Source organism: Lepidochelys kempii, chromosome 1 (assembly GCF_965140285.1).
Source record: "Lepidochelys kempii isolate rLepKem1 chromosome 1, rLepKem1.hap1, whole genome shotgun sequence".
Lineage (NCBI taxonomy): Eukaryota > Metazoa > Chordata > Testudines > Cheloniidae > Lepidochelys > Lepidochelys kempii.
Window position 1 is genome coordinate 338605185 of NC_136380.1, and position 15471 is coordinate 338620655.

The 15471-nt window shown below is 43.3% G+C and overlaps 1 protein-coding gene across 2 annotated transcripts in view; it reads right to left on the bottom strand.

Moving 5' to 3' along the window:
• Nucleotides 1–4689: 4689 nt before the first annotated feature.
• CAMK1D (calcium/calmodulin dependent protein kinase ID) overlaps nucleotides 4690–15471 on the bottom strand; it is a 378222-nt gene continuing 367440 nt past the window's right edge. Inside the window, exon 11 of one of the 2 annotated variants that reach the window (XM_073328749.2) lies at nucleotides 4690–13173. In XM_073328749.2, coding sequence (XP_073184850.1) covers nucleotides 13052–13173 — 122 coding nt within the window. In that variant the 3' untranslated portion in view covers nucleotides 4690–13051. The remainder of the gene's footprint in view (nucleotides 13174–15471) is intronic. The other variant, XM_073328750.2, reaches the window with a different exon arrangement.

Consider the following 15471-nt stretch of genomic DNA (forward strand, 5'->3'; position numbering starts at 1 on the left):
CCACCACAGGGCCAGATGCTGCAGTTCTAAAAACAAGAACTAAAGGATGAAAAATGAAATTGGGTAATTGGTAATTCAGGTTTAGTAAACAAGCCAGAGAATCAGGAACATACAGCAATGTAATTCAAAAACCCGACACGCTAAATGGTTTGGAAGTACTCAGCTGACTACAAAGCGCACCAACCAAAATGCCCCTCACAGATCTCAGCAATTCTGTCTGATTTCTACTGCAGGAGCGCCCAGAGGCCCCGCTGAGACTGAGGCTCCATTGTGCGAGGTACTGTACATACACACAGGAAGAGACAGTTCCCCCCAGCCAATCTTACAATCTAAACAAACCAACAGCGGGAGAAAAGGAAGAATTATTCTCCTGATTTTACAAATGGGGAAATGAGGCACAGAAAGAGTAAAGCCCAGATCCTCAAAATGTATTAAGGTGCCTAGCTCCCCTTGATCTCAGTGGGAGTTAGGTGTCTAAATACCTGTGCGGATCTGGGCCTAAGTGATTCACTCAAGGAGTCTTTGGCAGAGGCAGGATTTGAATGCAGATGGGTTGAGACCAGTGCCTTATCTCCAAGAGCACTCTTCTCCTTTGCTCTTCAGGAGGGAAGGGCACCCTTCCCACCACCTTCGCCCCACTCCTCTGCCTCTTCCGTTCCCCCTTTATTTCTAATAGCTGCAACTACCAGAGCGCCTAGAGAGATGGCACAAACGCTCCTTCCCCACATGTTCCCGCACCATTGCTGCACTGAGGCTGCTGAGGGGGGGACTTGGAGGGGTTCTGTCTTCTGGGAGTCTCATCTAACTCATGCTGATAACATAGACGGTTCCTCCCATCAATGGACAGAGCCTCCAGGAAAAAAGTGGGGAGGGACCATCAGGGCCCCTATGCAAAGGAACATCCTTTTTTAATAAAAGGAGACCAAGTTGGTCACTGAATCAGCCCGAGTCTCACTTTCCTAACAGACGAGGCCCACCAAAAGGCACTCTCCTGAAAGCTAAGGGCACAACCCCGCTCCCATTGCGGGCAGTGGGAGTTTTGCTATTGGCATTAGTGGGATTGGGCCCGAAATCCTCAATATCTTCAGCCCTGGCGTGGCTGTAGGACTCTCCATTTAGGGGATGGAAGGAATGAGGATGGGGCCCCAGAGAGACGGCCTTGAAGCCAGAGCTGAGCCTGGGCATCGAGTAAAGTTTAAGTCCATAGTAAAAGGTGCGACTCCGATACAGGAAGCTGCACGGCAGCAGCCAGGCCTGGGGCACTCACCCTTTAGCTCAGCCCTTCCATTGCTCTCATTCCCCTCTCTGTGCCTGCAATCCTGAAGCCCTCACTCAGGCAAAACTCCCACTAATCTCAAACCACAGCAGCAGTGTCTGAGCAGGATCTGCGAGGACAGGCTCCACATAGGACAGAGTGAAGGTAGTTGGAAAGCAACTCACTGTACGGAATAAGAGTAAGGCATGCAAGGTACTCTCTATGCCATGCTTTCTCTGCTCGCAATGCTCCCCAGGCCTTTTCAGATAAGACCAATGGCCTTCCCCTTAGGAGTGGATGTGGCTGTGTTTCTTGGCAGGGCTACAGTAGCAATATTTTCAATAACCTTGTCTCTGTCCTGTCCCTTTTCTTTCATTGCACTGTTTTATTTTACAAAAGAAAAGGGAGGCAAAGAATGTGGTGCTGAGCCCGCGACCGCGAGGTGAAGGCAGCGAGGTCAAGTAAACACCGACAAGATGTACGCAATCCTGCCTTGTAGTGAAAGGCCTTCAATTGTTCTGCGCTGATCTTCCCTTCCTGTTTCACAGGGGACTAGCCACTGCTCAGTGCACACGAGGCAATTGTTGAGTCTACAAAGCAGCCAGCCATCTTACAGCCAAGAAGCTGGCGTAAGGCTGATACAGCTTCCTGGAATTTTACACAGAACTCAAGGGCCAGATCCTCAGCTGGGGTAAATCAGCCCCGTTCCATTGAAATCATGAGGGCTGATATAAGCCAGCTGAGGATCCATCCTAAGGTGATGAAAGGTGGTTAAAGTCCTGTAGCGAGAGATTTTGCCTCAGTTGCCAGTAACAGAGCACTTATCTGTGGTGAAACCACTTGTATCTCTGTGAGCTCCTCACACCAATACACAAAATTGTGTCTTGACTAAACCGAGGACACAGAGTCAGGAACATAACTCAGAACTTCCGGTTCTTAATCTTCCGCCCTACCAGTATGATCCAACTAGCAACATCCTCTGCTTCCTGGATGTCCTTAGGAGCCGTTTCCTTTGTTTACCTGTCTCTTTCTCCAACCCACCAGCACGTTCCAAGCTCTTCACATGCAGTCACTGTTCTCTTTAGGAAGCACTGGGTGGGATAGTTTTTGATGTTCTTTGCTTGCCTGGAGGGGTCTCTGTCGAGTGACACAAGCAGTTCCCATGGGCCGAGCCCATTGTCTGCATAGCCTTCCCAGCCCCCTGCTGAAGAAGACTGTTCATTGGTACAATGCGGAAATAATCACATTTTCAAAGGGACGAGATGTACCACAGAACCACTTTCTGATATTGCTATAATGGTTCAAAAGTTCATCTCCACTGATCTCACGAGAGGCACCTGGGACCGTCTATCTAACATCTTCTAATGTGACATTCTGTCAGAGGTCATTGTTTCACAAAGCGGCTTCAGGAGCTATTTGAGGGGCAAACTTTCACAGCGATACATAGGAGATAAATGTACAAGTCCTTTAAACAAATACATTTTTGCAGTGCCACAGTACTTTGGATTATATAATCGTTTCAAATGACAACACAGATCTTTTTAAACAATGCTGCACTGGTCCCCACAGTGAGCTATTCAGGACAGCTTCAGAAGTGACCGAATACAGCATGCCTCATTGACAAGGGGCAGAGCTGAAAGCATAGGCACACAAAACTAACTGGTATGGAAATCGCAAAGGGGTAAATCACTTTGTAAATCACTGTAGTTTGTGCATTACACACCAGGCATTGGAGAGCTGGCCCTACATTCTGCAGCAAAGGCCTTAGATCCTGCAATGCTCAGATGGAAATTCTGCTGTTGCTCATCTCCCCATCCTTTATTGGACCTGGTTTATTCAGAATGATGACTTTTTGGGGCAGTGATCTTGAATTGTTCTCTCTTTCACTATCTAGCACACTGGTGGTGTTGTTTCAATAGCAAATAAAACAATAATGTTTCGAGAGCATTTAATTAATAATATATCCTCTCTTTGGGCATCATATCCCGTATTGACCCGGAGATGGGCTAGATAATAATTGGTTTTTTCATTGCTTGTAGGTCTGTTTGAATTCAGTGGGACTTGAGGGAGCTAAATACTTAGAATGATGGAATCATTAATTTGCATGACTGAGTGATCCTAATAATTAATACCTGTTCCATGTACCAGAGAAAGGTGACATTAAGCATTGGACTAGATCCTTCACTGGTGTAAATCAGGACAAGTTCACTGAAGTCATTGGAGCATTGGTGATTTACACTAACTAAGGCTTTAGCCCCTGTGACAGGGTCAGGCCAGATGGCTACAAAAGAGTGGTTGAAGGTAGATACCTTAGTTCCAGGTTAAGCAGGTCCCTTTTTCCTGGGTAAAATAACAGGGACTATTCCAGAACACTCAGGAACTTTCTAGAACTAATTAAGGCAGGCAGGCTAATTAGGACACCTGTAGCCAATTGGGAAGCTGCTAGAATTAATTAAGGCTAATCAGGACACCTGGTTTAAAAAGGCTCTTACTCCAGTTAGTGAAGTGCACGCAAGGAGCTGAGAGTGAGAAGGTGTGCTGCTGGAGGACTGAGGAGTACAAATGCTGTCTGGCATCAGGAGGAAGGTCCTGTGGTGAGGATACAGGAGGTGTTGGGAGGAGGCCAGGGGGAAGTAGCCCAGGGAGTTGTAGCTGTCGCACAGGTGTTACACAAAACACTATAGACAGCTGTAATCCACAGGGCCCTGGGGTGGAACCTGGAGTAGAGGGTGGGCCTGGGTTCCCCCCATCCTCCTATTGGATACAGGAGGAGCTGACTTGGACTGTGGGTCCCACCAGAGGGAAAGGTCCCTGGCCTGTCCCCTGACCCACTAGGTGGACTAGCAGAGACTGCGGGGATTGTTCTCCTTCCTTTTCCCCATGCTGGCCAGTGATGAGGTTAGCTGAGTGAATGGCAGATTTGAGCCACAAAAGTGGCCAAACTGAGGGCTACTGTGAATCTCTGAGGCAAGCAAAATCTGCCAATAAGCACAGGACCCACCAAGGTAGAGGAGGAACTTTGTCACACCACCTATAATCATCAAAGTTTACTTTAAGATGAGGCTGAGGAAAGAGGATGTTTGTTTTTTTTTAAATATTTGTTCCCAAAATTACATCTCTTACTCATTAAAATTTTGTAACTACTGCAATAACAGGAGACAGGGTAGCCTAGTGGATAGAGCACTGGCATGCTACTCGAGCAACCCATGTTCTAGTCCCAGCTCTGGTACTTGCCTGCTGGGTATCCTTGGTCAAGTCACTTCACCCCTCAGGTTTCCTATTTGTAAAATGGGAATAATGGTGCTGACCTCCTATGAGATCTACTGAGGATAAGAGCTACATGTTATAATCATCTCAGCCATACAATTTTCTTCCTCTCCCACACATGCAGAAGGATTTGTGTACCTGAAAGTAGTAAGACACTTCAGCTCATAATGATTTAATTGGATTTATTGGAGGAAAACAATTAATCATCCCTTTCACTTATCATTATGATAGAAATCTCGATATGTATACATGATTGTCAAGGCAGAGAATCATTTGCGACGTAGCCCCATTAACAATTTGCAGATTCGCAAACCCATTACGCAGGTTAAACTTTTTGCAATGCCTTAGTACATGCATGGAGTAAATACACTATTTCCCTCATTTGGACAAGGATGTTGTTATGAAATTGTATCAATCACAAGACCTGTAATATTAGGCACACTGACATTCCTGGATTAAAATTGTAAGCTTTTCATTCCTTTTTGTTAATAAAACATGCTCGCATCTTTGTAAAAATAAACCAAGAGATGTTTTGCAGTCGAGTGCTATTTCGGGAATCCTTCCCAAATTTCCCTCTGGGCAGGCTGGGTCTTTTTTTGTCCCAAGCCAAATGTTAAAAATAAATAAAATGCAGAAATGCTGCTTCCCACCCAGAAGCAAAGACTCAGAAACATCACTGGCCTGGATGAGCAGAAACACAAGTCACCTAGTAACTCACTCTGAGCTAATTCATAGATATTAAGGTCAGAAGGGACTATTATGATGACTGGTTCAATGTTCTACTCAAGTAAGTGGGATGTCAGGGCTGCAGAAGCTGGGTATGAATAAAGAGGTGGTAAATACTGACCTGGCTTTCTCACCTAGGGCAAGATTCAGCCGTTGTGACCCCAGGCTGTGCTTGGTGGGTGTAGAGGGTGATGGGGGAGGGATTCTGACTGAGGACTTCCTCTGTGTGCACAGCACAGCAGCACCTCTGTCTCCCTTGGGCCCTGATTCCACAAAGCGCATAAGCACATGCTTATCTTTAGGGCACACAAATTCTGTTGACTTCAGGGAGACTGATGTGCTTGGAATTCTTTGTTGAATTGAGACTTTGCAGAAGGCCCAGCACACTGCCCACTGCTTTGTGGGCTAATGCGGAGGGCAGGGCCATAGCATAACCATTCCCCTTCACCCCTCCCTGTACCCTTTCAGCCAGCAGGAAGAGCAACTCCTGCTTCATCTTGTGATGCTAACACCAAAAGCATTGAGGAGCGAGGGATTATGCTTTCCAGTGGGATTCTAGTCAGCCCCTGTGCAGGGCTGCAAGGGTAGGAGAAAGTCCCACCTGGGACTCTCAAAATAGCTAGAAGGTTTTAAACTCACTCCCTACATCACCCTGGCCTTACTTTTGCTGAAATTCCCCTGCCAAGCATGCTGCTTCCAGGGAAATTGATTGTGAAGAAATGAGTGAACCCATCTTCCTATGGGCAAGCAATTTCATAGCTCTCAGCTGGCTCCCTTTGTGGATTTTGAGCTTTCAGTAATGTCCAACTCTTCTGTAATATAAAGAGCAAACACTGAGCAATCAGGCAAATTACACTCTCAGCTGATTAGTTGAGTGGGGTTTCAGCACCGTTACTGAGAGCTGTGTGACCTCCTCTCTCTTGTCCAGCCTCAGAAAAGGAAATCATGAGTCAAATGATTTGCAGAGAGCGATCAGCAGAAGAGAAGACAAGAATCATTTCCAGGTGGTACAGAAAATAGGGCTGAAGTCTTTTGTTGATAAATACAGGCTTGAACGCATGGAGCGCAATGGGTTAAATGCAACTTAAAAAAAAAAAGTTCTGACACTTGATGCTTTGGGAACAACACGACTTTAAGATAGTCAGCAACTGGCTCGGTCCACACCAACAGAGCATTCTGCAACTGATCTGCAAAAGCCAAATTCCAAGCGCTTCTCAGGAAAAGGGGGAAAATATGAATCGACTGAGCCTACATTCCAGTCTAAGTTTTCCTGTTATCTTAAAGCACAGAGACATAGATACAACTAACATGTTTGCTTTGCAGCCCTCACTGTGCAGTAGATCTAGTACAAGGGATTTTAGTTGTAGATAATTTTTTTAAGCATATGTGAAAAAAAAACCCACAACAGTTTGATTTCCCTGCACCAAGACAGGTGTAACTGACGGGTGCATAGAATGAAGCCCCTCTAGATAGTGATCTTTCCTTAAAAACTGCACAGCATTTAGTAAAAGGACAAAATACATTCTCAGGCTTTGCAGTGTTTTGTTCACAAAACATCAGCTTTTGCAGTTAGCGCTAGATAACAATGGATTTCGGGTTACACAGATATACATATAGTCATTTCAAAACCAAACTTAAAAGAAACCCCAGGGGACTGGGTCCAGAATGTGTTTACAGCAAAGGCTTGGGAAATGTAGAAATAGTACAATTTAATACATGCCGTGCAGTATCATGCATTAATTGGATATTTTCATGTCATTGTGAGTTTAGCAGTGATTTTCACGACACTCAGAGCACACATGCCCTGTTTTCCCTCTCTATCATGGAAAAATGTAGGCACCGTGAATCTGACCGTGCTATTCGCTAATAGAAACCAAAGATCAATGCACTGATCAGCTGTTTTGTTAGGTGGGGTCCTGAAAAATAGCATCTGATATTAAGAAGCTCATACACTTAATTACAAATGTAGTTTATATGGATACAATCTTAAGTGAAGCCAGAATAGGAATTTATGTCTTGGGGCAAACTTTTAAATATCCGTGAAATCTGTATAAAATAAGTAATCACACCAAGGGGATATTGCACACACACTAAAGAAATTGTCTAGCAGACATGAATCTAAGGGTAAGATATTACTGATATAGCTGGAAATTTGGGATAAGTTTCAGGGATCACATAAAACTACTGCTGGGTGAATAATCTTCTGTTGAATAATTTACCAAATGAATTTTTTTTCACCAAATGTCCAAGAGCAGATTGCAATTCCCTCCTATATCTGTTACTTGAAATTACTGGCTGGATACTACTTTGTATTAGTGAACATTCTGGTGCATTTGATTTTGATACTGTTTAATTAGACGCACAAGTCACATGATAGGTTTCTGTTCTTTGAGTGGATGAGCATAATTCTTAGAATCAGGTTTCTGGTTCAAATGGTCATGATAATGAATGCAAAATTCCCTTCCCATGAATATTCTCTGGTATTTATTTAGCCCCGATTCAGCAAGGTACTTAAGCATGTGCGCAACGTGAAGATCACAAATAGTGCCATTGAACTGATATATCTGCAGAAACAACAGTTTGAAGCCCAGATTCAGAAGGTACTTATGCATATGCCTAACTTTAAGCATGTGATGAATCCCATTAAAGTCAAATGGGAGTCAAAAATGTTTAAAGTTAGGCATGTGTTTCTGTACCTTGCTGAACTGGGGGTTCCAGGGTCTCTCTCTGCAAACACTCTAGCCAGTAAATTGGTTCCCTGGAATATCTGCAGAGAACAAACACAGATGTCTAAATTCTGTTTGTAAATTCAACCCAATGTTTTGCAGTATTTGCCCAACTCTGCTCAAGACAAGAAGTTGTTGGTTAGTGGGGGTGGAAACTTTACCACAGGTTTCACTGAATCTGATAAATATAGATCCACCTCCACATTCACTTCTGTTCAGAATGTTCTCACTGCTTGCTAATGACTAAAGCTATTTGGGCTCGACCAGGGGCTTGTTTCCTCATGGCTTATCTGCTCTTCCTGCTTGAGCCTGCAGTACAGGATACCTTCCATCCACACACCCCCACACCCTCCCTGCAGGCATGGAGGGCCCCGATTCAGTGGGAAGGGTGTGATTCTGCAGTATACGATACCCCTTCTGCATCACACAACCCTGCACCATAGTTTACAAAGTCTTTGGTAGGCATGGGTGGGTTAGGGGAGAAGTCAGGCTAAGCCGTTGGTCTGTAACCATGAAAACGCATCTACAACTCTCTTCTATGGAGGAGGAATACACCAGTCACATGGTCTGTGGCTGGCATAGCAATGATGAAACTGATCCAATCGCACGCTGTCAATTTGCAAGGGTAAAACTCCTTTCGCCATGAGTTCCACCCCAGCGCTGAGATTCCCAGGGCAAGCCCCTGCCCTCGAGTGCCAAGATTTTTTCTATCAAGGTACTTGTATGGCCCTTCTCGTGGTGATGTCCAGATTTTTCTCCTAATGCTTCACTTGTGACATTACAATGACCATCATGGCAACTAACTGTGATGTCATAAACATGGGATTCTGCTGTCAAAGAAGGATCAGGCAGAAAAGGGAGAAAATAAACCAGGGCTGTGAAGGAGAGAAATTTGTTATAGATACAACTGTTGTCAACAATAGCAAAGCAAACCCAGGAAATACATGGATCAGAGGGTATATGTCCTTTTTTCTCAAGCTGGTGTCAATGTTAAAGTTCCCATTTAATTTCTGTTTTCAGAACAACCTAAAAATCATGTTCCCCACAGAATACACATTACATTATCATTTAATCCTTAGCAGCAGCGAATCAGTGTCTACTATTGTTTTTTTTTAAATTTAAGTCCACTATACTAACAGACAAACTAGAAGAAGGTGAAATAATAAAGCTTTTCTGAACCGTCGCGTTTGATGGCACCTGCATGTATGTGGCCAATGCAGAAGAGACATTACCTGCCCAGAAATAACTAAAGCATAATTGGGGAGGGTGAGTTTCATTTTGCCCCAGTCAGTATTTTCCCATTCATCTGCCTCCTCACTAGCTGTGCTGCAGGGCCAATATCCAGTTTGTCTTTCCAGAGGTGATCCAGTGGGAAATCTAGGCTGCTTTAGGAATAAAAAGTCAAATGCAAAATCAGCAGTGTGTGGTATTGACACTGCAGAACTGACATTCAGTCTCAGAAAGTTCCCTGGCAGCCTACAGTCACCAGTCTCCGGCAGGCTACTGGCGTTAGCTGGGTTAGTTTTATGTTTTTCTGACAAGAACATTGGTGTTGGTGTCACAGATGAGAACTGTGACTCTGGAGGTAACAATTCAACAATCGGGGCTGCAAGCAAAGACTAGAAGGAGGGAGTCCAGGGGAAAAAAAAAGTTAACAAATCACAGTGGTGCCACTTAAACAAATAAAGCTAAGAGAAGCATAACTCAGAGAAGCATAACTCATGGGCAAGTCTCCGAGATAGAGATCACATGCAGTGAGTGAACCACTAATGGTTTGATGAGATGGCCCCTTGGAAAATAACCAGCCGTGCTTTCTTATCATACCTCACTCCCACCTGCACAGTAAAAAGCTCCGCTCTCTGCTCCCCACAAATACCTGTCAGATCCCCAGCCACAGTTCTTGAGAAACAAAAGCTTTCCATCTCCTCAACTTCTGGCAGAAAGAAACGTTTTACTTTTAACTTCTTCTGTTCCTTTTCTTCAGGTTCTAGTCCAAACAGAGCAATAATAAAATGATCCAGTTCTTGTGGAATACCAGTGGAATAACATTAAGACAAATCTAATTTTCAGGCTAGAATGAAATGGAAACTGTTGTAAAGCCACAGCTAAATGTGATACTATTAGCATACAGCAGGGCGGTATTGTAGACATACTGGACAGTGGCAGAAAATTGACCAAAAATCAATTGAGGGAGTGTGCTCTTGCAATGGACTCGCCTTTACGTATGTCACTCCTCTTTATTTTGCAGAAGGAAAACATTTTATTTTTGCAAGACAAATTTGGACCATGCCATATTCTGATTATTGTTATAAGCAATTAAATCAAAATCAGAAACTTCAGTATGATGTTAGAAAAGAATGCAAATAGGGGCCACTTGAGCTTCATTTTATATGCAGCAGCATATACAGGAAAGCACCATCGGCCAAATTCTGGGTTAAACAAGTGTAAATGTGGTATAACTCCACTGACTCAAAATCGAGTTCCTTCATATATTTACACAGGTGCAACTGAGATCAGAATTTATTTGGAAGATGAAGTTTTGAGATAACTTGAGGCTTTTAGGGCCTTATTATGACTTAAATTAAGGTCCCTTTGCACCAGTCTGGCAGCACAAATGGGTCTTAGAGTGGGCATAAATTGCATTAACAGCCACTTTAATCCCCCTTTACACTGCCAGGGAGATGTAAAGAGACCTTAGTATGAATATGAATAAGGCCCTAAATGAAAAACACTGTATGTCCAGGGGCCCACTCCAGTTTTAGATAATGTAGGATTTTGGATAAGAGGGGCTCAGCTCGACAAGGTCCCACAGCATTGACTGCTGTTCCTGTCTACCAAATCTGGGGCAGGATTCTGCACCATTGAAACCAACAGGAAATTTACCGCTGACTTCAATGAGACCAGTATCAGGCATTTGAACCTGATTCTTAGAAATTAATGGCTGTGGATTTTTGATTTTGCTTTGAGAACAGAGCCAAATAACCTCTTTGAAGAGCAATGACTCTATTAAAAACTGCACATGCATATCAGTGCTCTGATATGTCACTATCACATGTTGGTCCAGAACCGCAGCTGGTGAAAATCAGAGTAGTTCAATTGACTTCAATGGAATGACTCCACTTTACATTAGCTGGGGATCTGGCCCATTATGTCAGAGACTGGACGTATCTATGAGGTTTTACAAGGTGATATATTGGAGGGTCAGATATCCACAGTGGAAAGTCAGATGCACACTAGTGTTTTATGGAGTTCACATTAAATCATTATAGTTTGAATGTCTGTGCTAGGCACAATATGATATGGGGTTGTTGGGAATTTCTGGAGGAAACTGGTTAAATTATACTCCAAATCACCAGACTGAAAATGGTGCACAGATTAGTACTGACTCAACTGAGATCTATTATATGTAATATCTTTATGAGTGGCTAGTGCAATGACATCATTGTAAAGAGCTAGCACTCTGTGCCACCTGGTTTTCTTGAAATCCTGGCTTCTCTGACGTTAATGGCCAAACTTCCACTGACTTCAATAGGGGCAGGATTTCACCTTACATCTTTGAAATCTCAATGAAAAGTAAATGTCATGATTTTTCGTAGCATGTTCACTATGGCTGTATACATTCAGATGTGTGTGTGACTGGTTCATCTAATTCTTTACAGACAATAGCTGACATGGATGTGGCAACAGAATAGTTTAAGGAAAAATTATTCCTGCCTCCCTGTGGAGATGGACGTATTTGGGGTATAGGGAGCTAGTAATAGCTTAAATGTGCCTGATTCCCATGAACTCCCCTTCTACCTTTTCTCCTCCCAGAAGAAAAATCAAAGCTGGGAATGACTCGTAGAGATCTGGACACGTCTCACAAGGTTCGTAAGTGCGGTGAGCTCTGAACACTGCCTTCTCTTCTGTTCCAAGATATTTCAAACATTTATGATAAAGCAGTGACAGTGCCCCGTTTTTGGCCTTTTCTATGCTTGCGGTGGTGTATAGGGTACAGGTAGCTTACAGGCCACAGTGAAAGGCTGGCTGCGTCCACATTGCAGTGCGTATCATTATCTCCACTTTACAGATGGGGAAACTGAGGCACGGCATTGGTTTTTTTTTTAAAGACCAAAACTTTCAAAAATGCTTTCTGATTTTTGGTGCCCAGCTTGGGGCACCTTAGGCCTGGTGCTGAGCTACCAATAACTTCAGCTGAAGTCAGTGGGTTGCAGTGCTCACCAGCTCTCAATTAGGAGGCCCCAAACTGGAGGTACTCAAAATCAGAAGCCACATTTGAAATTTTTGATTTTGGGCAGTGACTTGCCCAAAGCTCAAGCGGTGAGTCAGTGGCAGAGATGGTATAGAACCCAGGCTCTCCTGACTCCTAGTTATGTGGCCTCCCTGATGAACCACAAGGGGTTTAGCAAAGGAATAAGAGCTGCAGGATGAGACATTATATCATTTTTCACATGCTTGCTGAACTAAGGGCTTGAACCATTGTTTCCAAGAAGGAGGAAGAGAGGGAAAGCAGATTGTTTCAGTGTAACGGCACCCCTAGATCTGGACAGGTTTACAATCCAATTTTAGGAATTAAAAATGGCATGCATGCCTTTGAAACCTTCCTGTTTTGTAAGGTCAATGCAAATCTCTACCTACAGAAGTAACCTATCCCTCAGCAAACTGGAAGGAGGGATGCAACTGGAAGTACTTCCTAAAAGAAAAAAAAAGTCTATTTCTCAAAAATTATCTCTATTTAAATAATCCAGCCGAGACCTTTTTAGTTAATGGGAAAAAAATACAACATAGACTGTTACCTACACTGAGAAGAGAGTAAATCACCAGGAAAAAGATTGCGCGTCTGTTAGTTAGAACATTGCTAGACTCATATATACAGCACCAGAGACTGTTAAATCCGTTCCCCCTGGAGTCATTGCAGTTTGTGCTAAATGAAACATTTCAGAATTGCAGTATAAAATATGGCCATAAAAAATCTTCTCTCTTCTAGTCCTTCGCCGAGTGCACAATGCAGGATGAAATCACTCGGACTAGGTACGCTCAACCCGATGGCTTCCCCGTCTCCATCCTCCTCCGCTGATCACTTGCTCCCCGTGTGCACTGTTGTTACTGTGGTTGGCCTGGGTCTCCGTTCTCCTCCTACTGCAGAAATACCCGAAGAAGCAGAAGAAACAAAACTACAGAGAGAAGATGGGGACATACCTAAAAGGAAAGGCAGAAAAACCGATGAGCAAACTGTTCGAACTCTGATTTGCTGAGCCAGAAATGACCTGGGTCATTCTATAAAGCAGGGAGGAAATAGCCACTGGAAGGACAACCCAGCATGGTTTTCCCATTTTTCCTGCAGCGATGAAGTAGCAGCTATGGATTCATTGGGGCATATTCTCCCCGCTGTTCCATGTGCAGTTTCTTCCACCAGTATCAATAGGCGTTTCATGCATGGATCATGAAGAGAATATGCCCAATTACGGTACCCATTTAGTTAGAATGGTGCTATATTTTTTGATTGGAGACTCATTGCATCTTTTATAATAAAGAGTTTTCTGATTTTAAAAAGCCCTCCAGAATTGTACTAATCCCCCAGACTTACACAGACATCTGCACCAGGGATGGTCAAAATTGTTCTGCCGAAACTGTTTTTTTGATTGAAAATTGTTTTTTTTTTGGCTAAATTTTGTGTTTGAAAAGTGTCTTCTTTCCACAAAAACCTCAATATTTGGTCCAAAAAAATGAACACCCAAACCCCAAAATGTTTCAGTTGAAAGCCAAAATATTTTGCCTGAAAACCAAAATATTTTGGTTTTTGATATTTCAACCAAAAGTCAGAAAAAGCTACAGAAAATTACAATGAAAACAAAGAACAACAACAAATTTTGTCAAAAATTTCCACAAACCCAACCCCCTATTATCTGACTGACTCTAATATGCACTTCAACTTCAAACAGATTTTGTCCCCAAAAACGGCTAGGGTTGGCTCTATACATGGTTGGAGACGGCACATCTCACGGTGAAACTCTGTTAGCGACGACGGTAACTAAGTGCGTCCCCTGGGCTGCTGCACACAGCAGTATTCCTGTGAGCTGTAGCTCACGAAAGCTCATGCTCATGCTCAAATAAATTGGTTCGTCTCTAAGGTGCCACAAGTCCTCCTTTTCTTTTTGCGAACACAGACTAACACGGCTGCTACTCTGAAACCTGTTATTACAGTACAAATACCAACGTGCAGAGGGCCAATATATTTTGTGACAGCATAACATTTACTATTAATGGTATTAATCAGTATTAAAAATCTTAGCACTGACAGCAATTGATTTACGTAGCTCGCCATTCAATCACAGCTGCTTGTTACTTCGAGCACTGCCATCTGAATAATAAGATACATTCCAATAACGGAGCTGCATAATTTGCTTCATTGTTATATAATTGTTAATAAGCATCTCTTGATGCTGAAGGGCTGAATCTGTATAACTCTGTGCCCTATTTCTATTCTTCCACTCCCCCTCTATCAGACGTTCTCTAAAAAAAAATTAAGTTTGAAAAATTAGAAGATGAAAGTGATGGCCACACTTTCTGGATCTCTGGGGATTCCCTCTTGTGTCGGGGGAAACATGCGGATTACAATGCACAGCCAGAATTGCATGACAGAACCTGTACAGCTAGCATGGCTTTCCCCGAATCCCAACAGAGAGCTGACTTTGGAGGCACTACTTGAGAGGCACTTTGGAGGCATTGTTTGAAACAAGACTGGTCAGTGGGTTGAAGAGAGACTAATGTGTTACACTGGCTGGCAATGAACTAAAGGTTGGTTGCAGTGAATAGCTCGGCTTCTCCTCTTCTTATATAGAGTAAAAGCCATTCACTTGAGTGGAGTTATTCCTGATTCACATGAGGGAAAGTGAAAGGGGAATGAAGCCCCATATCTGTGAAGCAGGAAGAACCTGGATTTTCTTTAGTCACTCACTTTGTGTGGGACCACAGGCAAGTCACTTGACCTACTTGTACATCTATCTGCAGCTGTGCAGTATTTTTCCCATGTAAGAAATTCTTTCCCACATAAAACTAATGAGAAAGAAGGAGGCAGGAAAGAGCTCTTCAGAGATATTCCTTTTTCCCAGCACCCAGTTGATCTGCAGATTGTATTGGATGTATAAACTTTCCCTTATTTTCATGAGTTGTATTTGCAGTTCCTTTGGGGTTCTACCACTGCTTGGTGCATTCCCTCTAACTGTTCTCTCTAATTTATTGTGTATTCACTAGTAAGATCTCTCACTGTGTTCAGTTTGGGACGCTAGGGAATCTTGCAGTTCTTTTCTGCCTTAAATTCCAGGTGACATACAAACATAACCAACTCAGCACGTCTGGTCCACTCTTAATGTCCTTGGCTGCTTAATCCATCATTCCTGCAACATTCCACTGCCAGATACTGTACTGGGCTATCTTAGCATTTGTAACAGCTGTAAGTGAATTTTGTTCTTGGTCTCATCCTCCCCTTCACCACCA